At 36.2% G+C, this 22,611-nt stretch overlaps 1 protein-coding gene across 2 annotated transcripts in view; it reads right to left on the reverse strand.

Annotated features, from left to right (window-relative positions):
- The window catches only part of ELP2 (elongator acetyltransferase complex subunit 2), a 49,940-nt gene that overhangs the window by 13,826 nt on the left and 13,503 nt on the right, over positions 1-22,611 (reverse strand). For both annotated transcript variants that reach the window (XM_074876172.1, XM_074876163.1), the window contains 11 exons: positions 20,482-20,546; positions 15,228-15,294; positions 14,177-14,311; positions 13,120-13,215; positions 11,160-11,260; positions 9,014-9,145; positions 8,374-8,523; positions 4,986-5,174; positions 3,086-3,155; positions 770-865; positions 585-642 (listed from right to left, as the gene is read on the reverse strand). In XM_074876172.1, coding sequence (XP_074732273.1) covers positions 585-642; positions 770-865; positions 3,086-3,155; positions 4,986-5,174; positions 8,374-8,523; positions 9,014-9,145; positions 11,160-11,260; positions 13,120-13,215; positions 14,177-14,311; positions 15,228-15,294; positions 20,482-20,546 — 1,159 coding nt within the window. The remainder of the gene's footprint in view (positions 1-584; positions 643-769; positions 866-3,085; positions 3,156-4,985; positions 5,175-8,373; positions 8,524-9,013; positions 9,146-11,159; positions 11,261-13,119; positions 13,216-14,176; positions 14,312-15,227; positions 15,295-20,481; positions 20,547-22,611) is intronic.

A 22,611-nucleotide genomic window follows, 5' to 3' on the forward strand; every position in this document is an offset into this window, starting at 1 on the left:
TGCAAGTCTGTTTCACAAAGTGGAAAGAAGCAGAGAACTCCTTATGCAGACAGACAAGGGGTTTTTTTTAAGCAGATGTGCTGAGCAGACAGACATAAAGGCTGCAGCATGGAAAGATGCTGCATCACATTCCAGAGCACAGATAAGACCACGAAAACATGCCACAGTTCCTTAGAGAAGACCAGAAATGTTACTATTCTCTTGGAACAAGGAGGAAAAAAAAAAGCCAGGAACCAGTGCCCTAAACAGACCTTCAAAAGACAAACATCCAAAGGGACAATTAAAGTTTGATCATTACAGACTCAAAAGAATAACTTTGTGTTAAAAAACATACATATTTCACTGGTACAGAAACAACTAATGAAATAAAATTTTGTGACATGACAGTCCTAATTGCTATTTTCTGCATTGTTCCCTAACATTTATATACATATAATTTATTTATTTTACAAGGAATACACTGCATACAAAGTCAAATTGGGTAGTAAAATAGGAAAAGTTACAAGACCAGACTACATTAATATGTAACAATAGCTTTCTGGAAATTTTGCAAATTAAGCAAAAGAAAGAAAAATAAAACTTACAACTTCTGAACTTCAGGCCACAAGGTGTTCTGCAGCAAGTGATCCTCTGGGGGAGGTTCTAAAAGACATTTGTACAACATACTCAAATATGGTACTAAATAATCTGAAAACAGCTAAATAATGTTTCAAGTTTATATCCAATGACCCTAATTCTCTATTTCACACAATAGAAATGAACCTCATACCTGTAAGGATCATGGGTTGAAAATAAATCTCAGGATACTGATTTGAAATGGTATTAAATGTTTCTTCATCCTCAGCTGGTTGAACAGCCATATCTCCTGTTCAAAGTAAGGACTTCATTAGCTAGAGAGAACATGCTTGACAGGAGGGAAAATATGAGAGTTTATTATACAAGTAAAAAACATCTATTGTTTTTACAATATAAGTAATTGAAATTAGGTTTCTCTGCTTCCAGAGTTACAATAATATGAATATTAGAATCTAGTTATTTTAATGCACATGGGAATGAATAGAAGAAAAAAAAAATTCCAATCTTTGGACTAATTCCATTCTGAGACTGACCTCTCTCCATCAGCACAGTCCTAGAGATTCTTAAAGATTTTGATTTATCTGAAAGAAGAGTCATCAGGAGTCTAACCTGTGCTTCCCCAACATTAAACCTTTCCTTAAACATTTGAAAATGTTTAAGGCAAAAATCTCAGATACAAATGATGAATTCCTAAATTTAATGTAGACCCCTAAATAAAAAGACATACTTGCAGCAGTGTATCTACAATTTGCAAACTTCAGCAAAACTGCCAAGGGCTCAGTCCTTAGCTTAGGAAAAAGTACCAGAAGTAACTGAAACTACTCCTGTTAATTTTAAGGTAAAATTCAACTCTGTCCTTCACTTTGAAGGTATTATTTAAGAAAAAAAATACAGAGTTTGGCAACAGTTGTTCTCAGACAGAATCTAACTTTATGCCAAATGCACAATTCAAATACAGCAGTTTAAAAAAGCAGGTACAGAAAAAGCAGAACAGAAAGATTATCTTCTCATCTTCTCTCCCCTTGAAAATGAAATTAGCAACATCAATCTAATTTGAGACCACTATCTGATCATCGCTCACCATGAAGATTCCTCTGCAGAGTAAGCAAGAAAGGTCTTGGGGCTTTAACCTAAGCCACCAGTGCTGACAGCACTGGGTGGGCAATGGTGAACAATGCAGGAAAATTTAACAGCTTTTCTACTCATAGTGCTGCTTCTGGGTGTGCTGCATGAAATTAATGGAAATTAGTTATTCTGTGTGTAATGATACTCTAGAAGGATTTTTTTCCCCTCTCAGCAGAAGGACTCATGAGAAATCAGAAAAAAAAGAGTTTTAGCCAAAATACATTTTATGAGTTACTTCAAGTACAACTGAGCTACTTTTCTCTCATAGAAGATTTAGGAAAATTTAGCTGCATTGCCATTGAAGACCCTGGAGACAAAGCTTATTAAAATGCTTCCTTTTTTAATTCACACCTTCTGATAAAGCTTTAAGTGGAGAAAAAAAACAGGTCTGACCTAATTTGTAGACTCCAGTGTAAGTGCATTTTTACCAGAGACTTTATTAAACACCAGATTACCAGTTCATCCCCCGTCTCAACTCAGTTGTTTTTATCGTTCTAGACAAACGTTTGTCCTTCCCTCCTTGTTCCCCCACAATGCAATCCCCAACACCTCTCCAACAACATTAGTTACTGATGGTTAACTAATTCTGCCTTCCCAAACACTTTCACAAAGCATCATTTATCTGGAGAAGGTTTATGGCTATTTTCACTGGAACACAAAATGTGACTTATCCCCCTCAAATCATTACTTTACAAGGGTGCTAACAGTTGAGGAGAGTGTGAAAAGGACTCCAGAGGTCACGGTATTTTCCAGAGAAATCACAAGTAGGAACAGGTAGCTCTGCTTTAACAACTGTGAACCTAGATTTCACAGTACACTATTCAATACTAATTTTTTTGGCTAAAAGTCATCAGTCTTGGGGGGGCAGTGGGGAGGGGAGGCACGGGTAGTGAGCATGGAGAAAACAGAGGAACAATGGCAGTTGGGGGAATTCAAATAATATCCTGCCCTGGCTACTCCCAGACCCATCACAGGAGAGCAATGAGCCCCAGCATCCACATGAAACTCCTCAAGATCAGTCAACAGAAGAGGCTCTCAGGAGCACCGTGCAGAGTGGGGTTACTTCCTACAGGGGTGTGGGACACAGTATGAAAAGCAGGGAAAGAGCATTTTGGGTTTGCACAAGACATTAGGGGGTGTTTAGGGGAGAAACCAAAGGCAGAGAAAGGGAGGAAAGATTCTCACTTGTGCTTTTTTTGATTTTTAAGCACCATATCTAAGTGCTACCAGAGAAATAAACACTTTGGGTTATTTTACTTTTAGGTGCTAAACTTGCAGTCAAGCTTACAATGACACACCTAACAAAAAGATGTACACTAGAACAATAATTTTTAAAAGAAGTTTCACATGAAGCACCATCATCATTATTTCTCATTAGTCGTACCTTCAAAAACAGCTTTGTTGGATAATCCCAAAGCTGGCACAGTTGCACCTTCTGGAAGATCAGATGATTGCTGATTTTTTAAAAAAAAAAAAAAAAGAAAAAAAAAAGGTTACACATACACAGATTGTCAGGTAGGTTCATATTTCAAAGGCCACAGTTTAAGGAATCCCTGTGATAAAAAGTGACCTTTCTAGAGAAGTGAAGGGGGGCACTTTGAAAAACTCCCAACTGATCCAGAACACACCCTGGACAAAACAAAGACCAGTACTCTGCTAGGTAAAAAAAGCTTTTCCAAGACCTCAGCTCAAAGGTTTTGCTGTAAAGCATGCATCTTTAGCCCTAACTACAGGTTTTCTTCCATAACTATATTTATTCTAGGATATACACTTGGGGACCTTTGTGCAGAGATGGAAAATTATTAGATTTAATAGCAGTAAAACCCCTTCCTTACAGTGTCTGAAAAGTTCAAAGACTGTTTTACAGAATTGGATTAATAACTTAGGTGACAACTTAAAATACTATATTATTTATTTAAATATTCATAATTTGCTAAGAAAATGGATGAGACACACACACACACCCCTGTCTAAGGCCTCTAAACCAAAACCAGTTCTTCATTACAACCCAAAGTCTAATACAATCCCATGGATTTGAACTGAATCTGATCCTATTCAACCCTTTTTGAATATAAAGCTGGCTTTTTTGGTTTTAAGAATTTTTTTGGGAAAGGTTTTGAGCAAAATTAAGGAAAAGCTTACCCACTTTAATGAAAAAAAGCATTCACAGAAAACAATTTCAATAAAGCTATTTAAGAGTAGCTGTATCATTAGAGCTCATAAAGCTTTCCTCTTTAAACAAAGCCTGTGTGAAACACTTTATATCATGGATCAAAAAATAGCACTCAGAGGAAAAGCTGATAAGTAAAGTCTACATAAAAGTAAAATAATGACATCTGCCAACATTATAAAAGCACAATGTTATTTGCACAATGTCATTAACGCAAATGCTTACAAAGTCTTACAGAATTAAAGCACTAAATAGCTACTTATGTAACTTCTTGCTATCAAAAATGAGTAATTTCTTTCCAAGATATTTCAATTGTTAAATGAAACGGAAAGGCTAATCTATCTCTGAGAAGCTGCAGAGAAAACACCAGTTTTGAGCCAGAAATGCAAAGAGCACGCAAGGCACTGTACAGAGGCAGCTATCCTGAATGAGGTCTGCTCTACAGAATGCAGAGAAAACCAGAATTAGATCTTACAGCAAATGGGGACCAAAGAAAAGATGGCAACTCTGCAGTCTTGTCTTTCCACAGAGTGGAAAAGTATACTTAACAACTAAGAACTGGAATGTAAAGGCCTCAGGAAAATTTCCAGTGCCAAGAGGAAATAAAGCATGAGCAAATACATATTTATAAATATTTATATGTAACAACTAACAATAGTGCTGAAAGCTTTACGCTATTTCCAAGCATACAATTAAAAAAACGCAACAACACATAACCACACAACAATAATTACATCTAGACAAGACTACTACACCCCTAAATTAAGGGGAATCACACTCCCAGACTTCATTGTTTGCTTGCAAATCGCCAAGTTTGTACAGCAGTCTACTTGGTCTGACTTATTTAAAATTTACCCATACGCTCTGCAATCTTTAGACACTAGGTCTTGTTTAGTTTCAAATATAACCTGTTTTATAAGACAACACCATAAAAATACATATGAAACCACACGCACGGAAGCAAATAGAAGGGAAAGGAAAAACAACATTAAGGTTTCAGAACTATTAAAAGAATTTTTATGGAGTTTAGTGCAATTTAACATTTTCTAAAGCATTAATTTTATTTACATGAAAAGAGGGCTGTCTTCATTTAGCATTGCTTTAGCACACTTACATGGGAGCACAGCTTCTCCACTGGAATACCAGTGATGTTACTGAAGTTTTCTATAAAATTCTTGGGAGCACGAAAAACTCGAAGCACTTTTTCATCTGCTCCCGACACAAACTGAAACCGGCCGATCATTGCCAGACAACGCATGTCATATCCATGTACTTGAGGCCTTGCAATTTCATGCCAGGTTACCTAAACGAACAGACACACAGTTAAAATACAGCTCAACTAGAAAAGCAGCAAGATTTTGAGTTCCAAAAAAGTACTAATACTTTACTTGCTGACTTTATTAACAAAGTTAATAGCAACTTTCTACTGACGTTCATAAATGCTCACATACATCAGTTAAATCCTATTTTTCTACCAAACAATTCCTGTCATTAGTAAACTGTGTTCCTGCACAGATATGTTTAAGGCATTTGCTTATCTTTGTTACTACAGGCACACTGCACTTACTATGACTTCTTCATGCTAGACAGTCAGGAATACGACATAATGTGCTTAAGCAGAAGGAGAATTGTATGCTACTTACTACTTCCAAAACTGTGGCTCTGAAAGATGTAAGAAAGGTAGGGATAACTACCTTGCTTCCTTCATCTGTTTTTCACAAAGCCCAGCAGCACTGCTGTCAGCAGACTACAGGTTCCTACTTCCCCCCTTTCCTTAAATACTTGATTTTAGTGAGACCATTTAATAGAAGCTTCGCAAAAAAATGACACAACCAAAATAGCTTCTTATGGAAAAACATCTGGAAGATCCTATGATTTTAGAAGTGTTTTCATTTGAAGTATTAATTTTTTTCTAGTTTCCTGAAATATTCATATCCATGCTTCAAGTATTAATCCAAGAAAACCAGAATTAACAGCTGACCAGAAATTAGGTTGGCAAGTTAGTTTTACAGTCACACTATGCAAACTATACTAGCAAAAAAAAAAATATTATTTATATTGCTTTTCTAAAAATCTAAATTATTCTACATATGAAAAAAATCAATCCTTAAAGAAACCCCTTTGTTTTCTAGCAAATACACTTTCATTAAAAGATTTTTAGTAAGTGTCATTTGCTACTACTCCTACACGATACTTCAGTTGGAAAAATACAGTGTGCACTTCTGAGTTGACAGCTAGCAGAATTTAAATTAATTCTAATTGATTAAATTAATTCTGACTACTTCAGTATTACAATTCCTGGAAAATTGCAGCCGAGACAAAATTTACATTGTACTAGACATCATACAAACATAAGTAAAGGCATTACATTGGCTGTAAACTGCATTTCAAATGTTGAAGCTTTTGATAAAATCTGAACGGGACATTTGAGACATCCTAAAATCTCATGTTTTCACAAGATCTTGATTATTTTCTAATAAGGAAAAAACCCTCAATTCTTTAAAAACAAAAAACAAACAGTGCAATAAACCCTTTTTACCCTTCAGTTTAGTTGCATCTTTGCATTTTTTAGAACACAACATATAACAGGAATGAAAAAAACCCCATGGGAAAAAAAAAAAAAACAAACAAAACAGACAAAGAGAAGGCTGTATAAGTCATACAAATAAGCTTCTTCCAGAAAAATCAGAGTGCAAATTTATATGACAAATTGAAGCTGATTGTTATCCCTTATTTCTGACATTTGAACCCAGTACAATATCATAATTGAGATTTTAATAAGGGATAATTAGTTGCATTTAACACTTAGTTCCCTTTTTATAGAGAAAATGTGAATGCTGAGCTGCAATAGTAACTTTTCATAGATATCTGAACCATCCGTTGTGTCTTGTTAAGACAAACATCAGATGTCACTTCTTGTAATTTTTCAGTTGCTAAACGCAGTATGGTAAAGAAAGTAAGGCATTGTAAAAGCCTGTGTTATCTAAGGTCATGAGCAGCAGAACAACCTGCCCGGTTTTCAGGGTTCAGAAGTCCCGAACACATGCCTTCAAATGACCCATTTCTATCTCAACCCTCCACCTCACCCTACCAACAGGATACTATAGCTTTCTCCCACACCCCACTCTGCAAAAAGTGTTGATGCTACTTGGATTTACACCTGGTCAAACTAGCCAGGTGGCTGCTCTTTGTTAGGACAGGAAGAGAAAGTACAGTAATTCAGTTCACACCAAACTTAGATATGAAGACTGCAATCACTCTGCTAAATCAATTAATTCAAAAGTTTCAGGGACAGCAGGAAAAGCTGTACAGGAAAATCGGTTTTTTCAGAAAACAGGATAAAAACTTAGCAAGCAGCATACATAATGAAGAGTGGTGCTTCAGTACGTCACAGAGAACACGATATTCACAACTCTCTTGAATGCTGCCAACTTACATCATGTGCTAGTCCTGGATTTTGTTTCTGTATGTTAAATCCAACATACTACCTTTTTCACAGGGCTGTTGTACCCTCCAGATTGGAGATTAGGGGAAGAGGCAGGGAAAAGAAACTGGAGATGCCCTTCCTACAACACAAGGCAAAGCTTAGCACTTGAGCTGGGATTGCCACCACTTCTGTGTGGCCTGGAAGAAGGAAACCAAGGAACTGATGTCAAATTCACTCTCCCAAAAACATCAGACATCCTGTGCTGGTGTACACTATAGAAGCTTTGGTGAGACAGTTGTAATAGCTGCCCTTCGCCTCCACAACTAATAGCACAGCTTGCACAGGGTCTTACATGACTTCAGTCTAGTTTCTGCCAGTTTCCAGAACAGAACATTAGTACTGTTCTGCCAGAAAAAGCTGTATTTGTGGATGAGGAAAATGCGTGACCAACTAGAAACAGGAACTTCTGCATTCCTAGACAGGGTTTCCCACACCAAAATTTAGACTTATTTTGGAACACACAAAGTTATTCAGGAATAATTCTTCCTGAAAAGTCGCTTGCACAGGTACCAACTGCACTCATGCAGTTCAGATAATCATTCTGGTAAACAGTCACAGTCATAAACAAAATAGTATAAAAAAAATACAGTGAGAACTTTGCTTAGATTAAGCTTGTGTAAAAAACCACAACCCAAGTTGAGTTTCGTTATGACTACCTGCAGCTGTGCTTAGCCAAGTGTTAAACAAGGACAACAGATGGTTATTAGAACCAGCCATGCGTTCCTCCTTCTGAATTACTGCACAGCCTGGTTTTTAAGATCCTGGAAGAACACTTACCAGAGGTGAACTCAGGATTAAACTGCAGTCATGCTATGTGATTGCTAAAACTCTTCCACTAGTATTTTTGAAGTGAAAACAGCACATACTGAATAACTAAACTCCATTTACACAAACAGTTTTGAACAGATCATGGCTTGGGGAAATTTAAGGTATGAGTTATATTCAGGTGACTCGTTCCAAACTCAGGACAGAAAAGCCCTCTTTACCAAGCTCACAAAATCTTTGAAGATCATACCTCTGTCTCTTGTTTTCTTTTCCATGGAGCAAAGAGTCTAGTAGTTTGATCAGAACCAACACTGATGATAAACTCTCCTTCTGGGTCCCACTTTACATCTTCTACACTGTTAAAATGTCCTGAAATCACAACTTCTGGAGTCCATTCTTTCTATCAAAAAAGTCACAAAAGAAGCAAGAAGTTTTCAATTGACTGACAGGCATATTCTAACTGAAAGTATCAATGTCCTTATTAAGAAGGCAAAAAACAAAAAAAAAAAAACAAAAAAAACCCCAGCAAATTATTAGAACTCAGAGTGGCCAAATAGACACAAATACTGATTTAATGCTCCAATCTAAAAAGAAACTTGCATTATTGGTTCAGCTGCCACTTCTGAACAAAGCACAACCACAAAGGAGTTCTGTCTATTCCACTGACTTTATGGTTCTCCCAGGGAAGCAACAGGTTTTAGAGCCTCAGAGACTGCAACCTCCTTTCTGTGCAGGAGCGAGACTCCTACAGAATATTATCTGCAGAGAAGGACTATTTCAATCATTAATTTTAAACTGTACTGTTACGCTTTTCTACTAACAACAGAACTTACCTCAAGTGACAGATAGGTGTAATTCTTTTAAGTAATAATAATAACAAAACAACATACCTTACTAACTGTAGCCTGTTTCCAAAGGTGTAGTGCTCCATGAAAAGCATGAGCAATGATCATTGAACCATCCGGACTAAACTGGCAGTCAAAAAATCCAAGGGTATTGCCACCCACTTCACCTACCCGCACCTGAATTAATGATCAGAAGTGAAATATTCATGAAAATCGCCTTCCATTCGTATAAATTCATCCTAATCTCATGGGATGAAAATTTAGCTATAGGTAACAGTTCACGTTACACACAAAAATACATCTAAAGAATATTTTAATTGCAAAGATAAGCACTAAAATATCATGGGAATTAAAGTTGCATGCCACTTTAATGGAGCCTCCCTTCATAAACACCTCAGGATAGGATCTTGCTCAATCACCCAGGGGAAGAAAACACTACACTAGATGAGACAAGAACCCAATCTTTTTATGTTTCAGTCCAGTCTGTTGGATGCAAGTTTCTTGTCATCCGTTGCTTTCTTATTGCTCTGTTGTACAAAATGGAAAAAAAGGTCCAAAGGAGAAGTGGTTCCCAATTACTCTTTCTTTTTCTTCTTAATTTCCAAGATTTACTACCATATTTCCACCTCCCTCTTTCTCCATGAATCCCTGCAACTTGCTCCACATTCCTTCTTTGGCATATTTTGGCCTCTGTTTTGTGCTTCCCTTGTGACTTTGCATGTATGTATGCATGCAGACACACACACACACACCCCTGATAGTTACTCTAGTGCTCTTCCAAGTTTTTAATTACATTAAAAGATTATTACAGTTACATTTTCAAGTGTTATTCAAGAGATGAGAACACAATTCCTTTCAAGCTTAACTCTTAACAATTCCCCCATTATTACATAGCTGCCTTTAAAATCACAATGAAATGTATCTATACCTCATTCTAAATGGCAGCATGTACTAAGTATGTCCATTTTATTAGCACTCATTCCAAAAAATACCACTCATGTGAAAGTGACTGATATGCCATGCTAGAGGCAGAATTCTAGTCTCACCTCTGAGCAGAGGAATGATTTTGTGAAGACTTCTTGTTCATCATACCAAAATGAGAGAGAAAATGGGACGTTCCCCTTGCACCCCCCCTCCCTGCAGGCTTCCAGCTCAGGTTTCCATCCCTCAATGCAAAAACGACTGTTGCAGTTAAAATGTCTGATCCAAACTGCAAGCTTCACATCTGAGATCCAGCCAATGCAAATGGAATGTACGAAAAGAGTAACAACTTGGAACAAGTTTTACTGCACAAGCTGGTTTAGAAGTTTGTAAATTTAGCCACAATTAAGTGTTACAACTAGGGACAACAAATGGCATCTCTATGTGATCATCCTATTATGAACTAATTTCTATTTCAAGGCGAAAGGCACAAGAACTTTTCAATGCAACAGGGAAAAAATTAAATCCACCTACTATCATTCTCTTTTTTTCCTCTCCCAAGAGAGGATTAGAACTTTCTTTGTGACACAAAAGACCATAAACAATGGTTGGCATAACCCACCACAAACAATTTTGGCTGAATTATTGCAATTTGGAAAAGCGGGTCAACTGAAAACAAAGACATCTACCAAAGTACTAGATAAATCTGGTTGTACTACTTGTTTGTTTAGGATGACCCCCATTAGAACAGCATTTAAAATACTGTAGTGAAACATGAGTATCCAGCTCAAAGGGAAGAAAAACCCTAATTACAGCCCATGAACAAGTTATTGTGAGTAAAACCAGGCTTGTGAATTGCATGTCAGCTGCTCTGTAGTAACTGCTTGGGTGCACATTCCCACAAGGATTAACTACAAATAATTCAGGATGGTTTCTTCCTCTTCTTAGCAGGAGTACACAGGGTGTGTTACTACGCAGCACCTGGCTTGCCATACTATGAATGCCAGGTGAGCACAAACTCCTTAGAAGCTCCCCAATATGGTAATAAGAAAGCAAACAAGCAATAAAAAAAAAAAAAACCATACTGCATCACATAATTTTTGAAAAATGTAGTTTTACTTGCAACACAGCATCAGAATGAGTATTTTTGCAAGAAAATGCTTTTGCCTTTCTCACCCCGCGTTTTATAGTTTTTGTTTCCTCCAGTGCACACACGACGCTGAAACGCAACTTGAATACAGTACATATTGTAAGAAAGACTGACACTTGCCTGTTCTAGCCAGACTCCAGATTCCTTGTCAGGTTCCCAGATGATCACAGTTTTGTCCATTGATGCAGACAATATCCTCATTGGTTGTTGCATGCTGCCATCTACAGTACATGGAAAACAATTACCCTACAACCTATGAGAATACTTTCTAAGAGTCTGGTCATACTGAAATCCAAACACACTAAGAAAATTGTTCAGCATCAGAGATGTGCAAAGCAGTACTTAAATGCCAGACTTAACAGGCTCTACATTCTTACTAGGCATTCATTAGGAAGTATTGTTATTTTTCAGCCATAATCTCTCAAAGGAAATATAAAACACATACATGAGAACAACCATATTCTACTGTTTATTTGCTCCATATTAACATTGAATCAAATGTAATTTGGAGGAAAAGATAGAGCTTCACAGAGAGACTGCATAGCAGTTCTCAGTTCTACTCCTCAAATTAGTTTTTACAGAGAGATTTCCAGTTTAAAACAAAATAATCTCTATCCCAGTATTTACTGTATTCTTTTCCAAATTAAATGTTAGATTCACTACAGACTTCAATAGACTCTAGCATCTTACAGCAGTAAGGACTGCTCCCCAGAATGCAGTGAAACACTCCAGACAACTGCCCAACGCAGCCAAAACAGGGAAGAGGAAACTGGTTCACCTCCCAGTTGGGAAACCCCTAGAACTGCTGGGGAACCCTTCTTGAGAACAGAGACATTGGTGGGCATCTCTTGAGGCAGTATCTTATGTCACACCAAACCTTCTACCTTCTGCACTGAGAATGTCTCTCTCAGACCAGTCTGCTTCTACTGAAGAAGAAAATCTATTTTGGGGAACTCAAGATTGGGCAGGCCACAGAACACAAGCAGCTACCATGTATGCAGAAGCGTGATGTAAGACACCTGGAAAACTTCATGATCTAACAGTACAGTTTTTCAGATTGCAGTGTAAAACTTACATGACTATTTTGCCTAAACCTTGCCTTAACAGGCAAAATCTTTTATTGGTGCTTAGAAAAATAAATGAAAGAACAGATAACTAAGCCAATATTTCTAAAGCAAGTCCTGTGTCTTTCACTGAAGGTATTTTGACATTCTAATTGCACTCTACTGTTCAATTGTTGTATATACACTGAAAAAAAGCTGTGCTTTGTACTGATGAAGTCAGCTGCCATCAGTAACTCCAAAACACCTCAGAATAAAAGGCACTTTTGCCAATACAAATACACAAGGGCATTCTGAGGGTGCAAGCATGTCAAATCAAGAATCTCCTTCCCTTACACTCCAGGCAGACACATACCAGCAAATCAGCACCACAAACAAGGCTGTCAGAATTTAAGGATTGAAAAAGAAAGATAAAGACAAGGGCAAGATACAAAATTAAACGGTAAATAACATTTTTTTCAATGTCTGCATTAATGCCTTAAAGCTATATGCTAGCTAGAGAAAACCTATACTCAAGGAATCCCTGGCATGTTATATTAATGCACAAATGACTGAAGATTGATATTCTCAATGCTGCTATTTGTTCCTTTCTAGTCCAAGAAAAAGAAAGGAGTTCTCTTGAGTTAATGCTGACCTTTCAAAGAACAGACATTTCAAATATATGTATTAAGGTAAAATATTAGAGCTATTAATTCATACTGATTAATTTTTATTCCCCAAACAGCAAATCAATTATAATAAAGCCAGTACAGCTCAGTTATTTCATTCATTAAACAAAACATGAGCAAGAGAGAGCATCACGAAATACACAATGACAGACAGAGCCTGTGTCATAAGATATATTATTGTGGCACACTCAGTCAAAACATCCATTTACTTATAAAATAACATTTGCAGAATTTAAATATTTTCATAGTCCACACTGACAAGTGATCATGCAAACACAATACAAAGACATGTGACTGTACTCTGTGTATACAGCACTTAACATAACAGCTAAGTGTTTGGTATCGCTTTACCTCTGGAAAATGAAGGTTGCCAGTGAACTGCATACACCCAGTTTTCATGACCAGCCAACACAGATTCCAAAGTAACTGCGTATGTTGTATCAGTATCTACCACAAATCAGAGAAAAGCACATTTCTTTCTAAAAGCCAAGAAACAGCAGGTTCATTTCTGATATCTTCAGGGAAAAAAAAAATCAGCTGCTTGAAGCATCTACCAATATCTCAGTAGACTATTGACATTGAACAGCTCTTTGAAAACCGACCTTGCTGCAAGCCCCGAGTACCAGATTGACACTAAGAGGTCAGCCTATTGCCTCCGAGTGGTATCACAGAATTCCTGGAGAACTCTCAGCAATTTTGAAATAGACTCTCTGACATTGCCTCTACCCATACTCTTAACTTAAGCATATTTACATCTCCAAATGACTGTAAATACAAGCATTAAGATACTTCAGACAACTGAAGTTGGGATTTGCTGCAAGTAGCATGAGCACTTTTTACACATAACGTCATAAAAACTTCATTATATTACCTAAGTTGCCTAATTATTTACCCCACAATGTCAGCATTGCAAACTTCTGATGTTACAGTGCTCAAAGAGTATATTAACCGAAAAGCAGGCCTACACATACTTATCTGTTATCTCCAGTATTTTTCTAAGATTAAGTAATAGTAGCACCTCTTACTGCATTGAATTCAAAAGAAAATTAAAGATAAGTTATTAAACTGGAGAACTGCACAACATCTTACCCTCCCCACACTAATATATTTTCTATGTGCTGCATTTGGAATATGTGTAACAATGCATGTTGATATTAAGCTCTTTCACCACTTTACCACTTTTTTAACACATCATTAACTTTACATAGTCACAGCTTTAAAACAGTAACTCCACTTTTTCTTAGAGCTGAATAAAAATAATGAAGTCAAACCGGTCTCAGATTCTTTTAATACAAGCAACAAAATAAATGATATGGTAATCACCTTACCACCTTGTTAGCCACCCTGAAATCACAAACAGATACACAAGTGAGAAGTTGTACAAGAGAACTTTACAGCTGTTACGTACCTTTGACAGTAAAAACATTCTCTTTCAGTCTTATGGAATCGTCTTCAGTTTCTGGAAGTTGCTTTGATTTTGTACACACTTTCCAAATTCTTATTAAACAATCCTGAGCACAGCTTGCTAAGAAAAGCTCTTCACCTATGTGGTTTAAAAAAAAAATTTTAAAAAAATTAAAGCCATATTTTCATTGCAATCACTGCCATGACTAATCCACAATCTTTCCAAACATACTACAGCATTATCCTAATTTTTCCTGTTATACTCAATACAATAAGCTGCTGGTTTATTTCAACAACTTATTCTCCCATTTCAAGCTCCCTGCTAGTTTAAAACACATTGACTATGGATATTTTTCTGCTTATAAGACATAGAAGACATGGTAGATACTGTACATATTGTACATATGCTTCTTTACTACCTATGGCCTTCACTTCTGACAGCCTCAATTCTCTTCAGTAACTCCTTTCCTCCTTCTCTTTCTTCAGGATTGTAGCATCCTCTAATTCCTTCTATTTTATTTTTGCCATTGCAAGAACTATCCGATTAGTTAACATCTGAATGTTGTCTTCTTAATCTCCTATTCTTAAATAAAAAAGAGGGGGGGAGAATAAAAGAACTATTTCCTCCTACTTTCCCCCCTTTGAAAAAGCAGCCAACTTTTCTTCACTCAGATACAAACATTTGCATATTGAAAAGGACAAGTTGCTAAAACTCCTATTTGTTTGCATTTAGCTACCAGTCAGGTAAACATACTTAAAGCAAGCAAGACAAAATGAGGGATGCAAACAGAAGATATAATTGTTCTGTATTAATCCTACTGTGGTCATAATTTTGATAACTAAAATATAACTGTACAACAATTCAACAATTCTTATGTTTCAACAGGACAAAAAGTTCTACCTTGATTTTTAATATTTGTACCACAATCTCAGAAAAAAAATTCACAACCGTAAGAGCTGAGGCGCTACGGTGCGTCAAAATCATCTGTTGGAGAGGTAAAACAGTAGTACTGTCGCTAAACCAGTATTCTACTTTATTCATCTTTCATACTGACCACAAACTGCCCATTCAATGCCTCTTATCCAGTCTTCATGGCCAGGGAGTATTAATGTTTTCTGAAACTGAATAAAAATTCCTGTTATATCATAGAAACGCACTTAATTACCACACACGTACAAACAATTACCTTCGGATTTTCAAGTCTTGTATGTTTACAGCTTCTATTGTTTGAAATTGGAAAAATAAGCTGTTACTAAGGATTGCAATTTATTGATAGATTCTACATAGGCCTTTTTGGTTTTGCCACCATTGGGTAAGTGTGTCACATCAGGGCACTTCCCATATATGAGCAGGCAAGAATAAATACTTAAGGTGCTTCAAGAGGTTGTAGTCTCTCTATGATATAGATGAAAAGTTTATCAGGCTTATAGTAGCACAAGAACAACAACATAATGCAGGTACGACATGGTAAATTTGTATTACACGTGTGACAGATGCAACCACAGATGATGTGGAAAATGAATGCAGGTAAAAATCATGCGTAAGAAGAAGGGTAGATGTTTTGAAATTATTTCAGTATTTAATTTGTAATATAATACTATTACTTATGGGGCCAGAAATATTCCTTATGTTTATTGACTAAGTTTCTAGGGAAGGCATACATCAAGAACTGTATCCACTGATGAAAGCCTCTTCATGAACACAGACTCAAGAACACACGAATGCAAACACAGTCCAGATTTCCTAGTAAGAACTTTCATTAGTAGTATATTTTCATTCATGACATATAATATTACCATTTTGGTTTGATTCAGAAAAAGATTTTTTGATCCCAAGTTGACTTCAAATGTTTGAAATAGTCATTATAGTTAAAATGTTTGTGTAGTTTAGGACAATTTAATAACTATTACATTATTTCTTGTATTCTATTCTGCTAAATCCCTTACCTAGGCCTACTAAGAGTTAAGATTAAGTGACAATCTTAGCTCTCAGCACAAGACTGCAACTGAGTTCTCTTTCCCTATCTGTAATAAAAAATAAAATTATTTTTTGCAAAATTTAAAAAAGAGCAACACAATAAGAAAGACTCAAAAATCTGTCTTCAGCTTCAGAAAAGAGAGTCAGCAACTGTAATTCATTCGAATGATTTTACAGCTAACTAAACATAGTCAGAAATCAGTGCCTCTTCCCTTTGGTCCACACTTTCCTGGGTATTCACAAAAATCACCTTTCCATCAAAAAACAGTACTCAGCTTCTCCTCATTCTACATTTGCATTGTTAATGTTACAGAATGATCTGTATATGAGATACGTGACCAGAACAGCTTAACAGAAACTTCCAAATGTTTTGGTCTTGATTAAGAATGTGTTCTCACAGCCACCTAAATCTCATCTGGCTTGTCACTTCTGCACTTGCTGGCACTTCTGGATGTGGAATTCCAGACAGATTTTTATGTTACCCAACTGGTTATGTGTAACTAAAGGCAGGAACAGCCCAGGAAGTGAGATCAGTGATCTAAAAATTCTTCCAAAGGCTATGTGTTTCTAGGAATACATAAAAAAAACCCCAAACAAACAACTTTTTAGCAATTCACATTTCAGATAATAGACAAAACACCTATTTATATGATCTTTGACATAATGCTCTGTATTTTACTTTCATCAAGGTTAGCTGGTAAAATTATTCCCAAGTGAAAGATCGGTTCAGGCTGAACTGTTGCTAACATTTTTGTGTTTTATGGTTCCTTTCATGTTGAACAGTGTGCATATCTCCTGAAACTTGACTTTAATGTTAATCTAAACACACATCTAATAATTTTTAATTTCAAGGTGTTGGGTGGGTTTTTTAAATTACCCTCATCTCACATCAAAGAGAACCATTAAGAAAAGCAGATTTTTTTTTCCTCTTTCAAGAGAGTAAAACTAATTATTTTGAGGTTATTTGTACCACCTCAGGTTTCTAATTCGCTTCCTAAATAGGGTTCTAGGCACTACTTAGCCTGAAGTCAAGCATGCAATTATTTTGTGCTATAGAAAAAGCACTCAAAGTTTTCAAGATATTGTTTCCCATAAAAATAAAAATTGTCCATTGAAACTGAGCAAGGAGTAGTGTTATGACCTCTGCCTGGGATTTTTTGTATTGGTTTTGCTGTTTTCTTTGAAGTCTACGTCTCTTGGTATCACACATTCAGTTTCTTCAGATGTATTCTGTTCTAAAACTGCATTAATTTAAAGCTTCTTGCAGATGCACATAGTCATTTTAAATGATTTCATCAAAGTTTTTATTAGGTTATATTTGCAAGTATTTTGAGCTGTCATTCTTCTCATTTTTATAGACTTTGTTTCTACAGTCTCAACTTTCTCCTTCTCTATTTCAGTTTTTCCCTTGGTCCTTACTGGATACATAAGATTATTGGAAGTTACAATACCAACAGCTGAATCTAACAAAAACTCATGGTCTGAGTCACATACTTCACAGGCTTTCCCATGCTTCTTAACTAATCTCTGAACATTTTACATAGCAGCAATCTGGTCTCTTTTCTTTTAGGCAAAGAATAAAGCTGTTATGTAGGTAACTGAATTAATGAAGCCTGGTTGTCTGTGGACATGCTCAGCACACTCTGCACAACTAACTCTGCCAACACTTTGGGTATATGTCTTTTAGGACCAGGCTGGTGGTATTGTTTGGCAAATCTGGCAACTGCCACATAAGGTAACAGATGTCAAAATCTTCTCAGTTTTTCTCCACCGGACACTAGATATCCCTCCTCTATCCTGCTGTTAGTCTTGTAGAATTAGAAAGAGCCTGAATTATCCTTGAGTCTCTTATTCCACTTTTCAATTAGTCCAAATTGTTTGGGGGAAACATACTTGAACATGCACAGCAAAAATCTTCTCACAGAAACCAAGCTCAACATAGAAATGTTTTGTTTTAAAGCTCTATTTTGATCTTCTGATTTACTTACTTCCCCTCCGTAGGCCTGTAATACCTCAAGCAAGAAGACATATAATGATTTCTGAAAGATTTTTCCCTGGGTACTTTTATAAATCAATACCCTCTTTCAAGAACTCAGATAAGCAAAGAGCTCATTTTCTCTCTACTGCTTAACACAGTAAGGGATCTCTGGGTAGAGAGTCTTAAAGGATTTAAAGCCTGCCCACTCAATTTCAAACAGTTTTTATGAATAAATATATTTGAACTGCAGAATTCATGTCTTTATCAAAAGGCAGCCTTTACCAGCTAACTGAAGATGCCTCATCCTCCCTCAGAGCATAACAGTGCCCTCCAAGTTTGATTAGAATGTCCCGTTATCAATTTACATTCTACCCTGGGCTTCATACAATCTTTTTTAGGACATTAACTAAAAGAAGAGGTTTCCAAGAGTCACAATTAACAGGACTGAGCTACAGGTCCTCACCAGTTAGAGAAGGATGCTGAAGTTTAGATTCTAATCACTCTTCTATACTAAGTTCTTGTCAAAAATGACAGGATGACACTACATTTCCTTCAAATACCTCTAAAAGTAGAACTACAGAAGCCATGAAAAGGTGTCAGCAGATCTGAGAGAAACAGACTAAAAAGGAGAACCTCCCTTTAGCAGCTAGGAAGGAATTTACGTCAGAAGGCTCACAAGGATGTTTTTATTCTGTTAATAGCCGTAATACGCTACACAGGCACTTTTACTCCACGGGGAATCAAATTTGGACTCTTCTCTTTGAGGTCTGTACAGTCTACTTAGCTAAAAGAGATGTTCTGGAAAGACAGACAGAAGTCCCACCTCATTTAAATAAGAGAGACTCTGAACCCCAACTCTGCCAGGACAGCTGGTGAAAATACTTTCTAAAATTGAAGAAAAATGTGTGAAAAATAACACATGTAAATTAAGAGAAAACTCCTCATCCTTGTATGATTAAAGTTTCCTACTTCCAAAAAAAAGACAGCAGCACAAACTTCCTTATGAAACTGAAGATGGAGGGTTTTTTATTCCAATTACTTTCCTTTATCCTCCACAAATTGATTGTATTTAAGAATGGCTAAGACTGCTGTTATACTTGAAAGTCTGGTCAACAACTGGCAAAATAAGTTATGGATCTCTGAACACTTTTGGCAGTCAAACTGCGCAGTATTTGTTAATCTGAACCATACAAGAAAATAAGTTCCAGATTTTGAATGAGAAAGAATCAACTGACATAGAAGTCTTTCTTTAGCACGCAGAGAATCATGCACAGAGAACCATGAGTGGCATTCTGCCATTGCACATTTCCAGAGAATGTCATTAAGCTGGTTTAACTCATGAGCTACCTAATAAAAAAAGAAAAAAAGAAAGCTAAGGAAGCAACCTTTATTTCCTGCTTAGTGGTCAAGAAATCGCTGAACATAGCAGATAAAGGATGAAGTATTTACTTTATGGACAACAAAAAAAATAAATATTATTGTATGCTGCAGCATGAACAGGCAAAATTATCCATAAAGTAGCTTTTCTCTCTTGCAAAAAGGAGGATCTATTCTTCAATCTAAGGGGACTGTGCCTGAACAAATCCAGAAAAGTCATTCCTACGTACGTTAGTTTCAATGGGGGGTTCTGAATGGTAGGTTCACTGGTGCATTGTTGGGCAGTGTTTGTGGCTTGAGGGTTTTTTTAAGGAAGTGACAGGAGAGATATTGATTTCTGTTTTGGAAGACAGTCATTCAACATATGCTTTAGACTCTAACGAAACTTCTGAACAGATGCAAGAGAGGACAAAATTTCTTTGTAGCACTCCAAAGGAACATTTAAGTATATGAAAAACTGAAGATAGCTACAGCTTCCAAATAATAGATGAAAAATGTGTGTGCTTTTAGAAGATAAGACACTCCTTCAAATATTTCTTTCCACATTCAGAAGCATTCAGCACAAAAGGCATACTTAGCAACAAATATACAATTCCACAGAACGAAGTCATAACAGTTTTATTATAAGACTTTATAGACTGAAAGTAACATCATTTCCATATGAACCATTCAATACATGGATACTCAGTAAAGAAGGACAGTTGTAGCTATTTTATATCAGTGAGAATAGAAACACAGGCTATCTTTCCATAGAGGGAAGAAAATAAGAAAAACCAACACTTTCATGCACCGAATGCAACTTCAACATTCTGTATGTACGCTTCATCATTACCTAGAAAAATGGATGAACTATTTGAACAGAGATAGCTGTATAGATAGTAGTTACTGAAGAACCTAAAATCAGCAGGACATATGGAAAGAAAAGAAGCAGAAGTAGTGAGTAATGTTCTGAGCAAGAGACAAAAACTTCAATTACCTGGCCATTCTGCTGTATAAACAAATATATTTTGCAGTCGTCACCACCACAAGCCAATATTGGTACTGGAAAAAAAAAAAAGGTCTTCATTACTCAAGTTACAAAATCAAATATTCTAGGACATTAAAAATTATATAAATAACATAAAAATCAATATAGTATCAATAAATATCTTAATACAAACAGGCAAGCATGATACCACTTTATGTTTTCCAAATTAGACAGCTAATACTGTTTGAAATAAACTAGTATTTCAAGAATGCAAAACTTACAAGTTATTTTGGCATGTAAATAATATCTACAAATAGTTAAGATGCTAGAGTAGTTTCCTTCAAGCTCACATATCTATAGGAAGTTCAAGTATTAGGGATTTTTAATTAATTATGCTTAATTTATTGGTATCAACAGGCATTTGTTCCAAATACAACAGGAGCAAAGCAGCAAAACAAAGTGATTCGGAACCAATACAGTTCAACCTAAATCAATAGGTATATAGATGGAGGTAGCATAATTATTACACAGCAAATAAAAAGACAAAAAAAGGAAGGCAGACCACTACTCATTGTACACAAGGATATGAAAGTAGTTAACATTTTTAGACACCTACTCAAGTCTTGAGTAGCAGTTTACTTCTACAAGCTATCTAGAAAGTATGCAAAAAACGTAAGTCTACTTAATCTAACAAGACAAGGATATGTCTAAAGGGGAAAACAAGAGAAGTTAGGCAGTGTATTAGTTCATGTCTCCCACAGAAGATGATGGGGAAAAACAGTTAACCCTTACTCCACTCTTTTTGGGTCATAAAGATGAAGTTGTACTGCTAGGGATTGAAATAGCAAAAAAAAGGAATTAATTAGAAAATTATGAAGAAATAAGTTATCAGGACTAGACATTCACATTTCTCAAGTCTGGGTAGAAAACAAAATACTAAATTTCACTAAAATCAACTACTTCATTTAAAAAAACCACCTAAATGTCATCCCTTTAAAAGAGGGAAAATTATCTTTATTATGGATTGACCAAAAAAATCAATTTGAATATTTGCAATAAGTTTAAGTTCTATGCTAATTTCCTCTTTCTGCCTGTAGCAAATCTGTGCCTAGTTATCTGCAATTCCTCTCGCACGTCTAAGTCACATTTCACATTCTCACACCTCCACCTGATTCTCTCCAGTGTCAAAGTCACACTTCACCTCCATCTTCTCCTTGCCTTACATGGGGCCAAAAAAGACTGCTTTGGACTGGAGGTAATGAGTTGTTTTGAAAGAAGACCTGATCTTTACGTCCACGGAAATTGGGCAAGAGTGAGGGTTTTTTCCACAAAATATGATACAACGTATGTTCTTGGACCCTGTATCACCCTTTCCTGAGAAATACATTTTAGGGGCCATTATAGTAATTACATACTTATTCAATGGAATAAAAGTTTGATTAACAAAAAAAAGATGAGAATATTGATCTAGTTGCTGTACCAGACAAATGCAAAAGCTTTCACTCAAAAAGTTCTATCAAAAATATGTAAGTGGCAAAACCAGACTAGCACATAGTTTTTCACATAAATGTTCTAGAGTATTAGAATTTGGCTCTGACTCAGATGAAGTCCTGCAAAGGAAATAGAAAAAATGAATTGAAAACTGTGGTCCAATTGCAATGGGGACAGTGTGATCGGCAAAACTTTTTCAAGTTTGCTCACTCTTTTTTTTCACCTGTTGCAGTTCAGTTCTGAGGAGACAACTCTTATTTGTCAGAGGCCAAGCTATGGCACCACAATTATCCAGGTAGTAAGAAGAATCAGTGTATGACAAAAGGGCAGATCAAGGCTTGTAAATTCTATTCCCAGCATTTCAGAAGCAGAGTTTCTGCAGACACTGCAAGGCAAAAAGCAACCAGACAAACAAGATAGCACGAAGCTTTCCTTCAAAAGTCCGGAAACAGCTGTAAAAAAACTCCTTAACTAAAAGGTTGCTAGTAAAGTGCTTAAGCTATACTCCAACTGCAAATGATCAGGTTTTTGAGCAGTCTGTTGGCTTTCCCCATTTGACTTCTTCACAGAAATGGTTCTTAACTTTTTTTTTTTTAAATCATTTATTTTCAAGGACAATCAGTTAAAATACTAGGCATCATGAACTTC

This window comes from Strix uralensis, chromosome 1, assembly GCF_047716275.1.
Source record: "Strix uralensis isolate ZFMK-TIS-50842 chromosome 1, bStrUra1, whole genome shotgun sequence".
Taxonomy (NCBI): Eukaryota; Metazoa; Chordata; class Aves; order Strigiformes; family Strigidae; genus Strix; species Strix uralensis.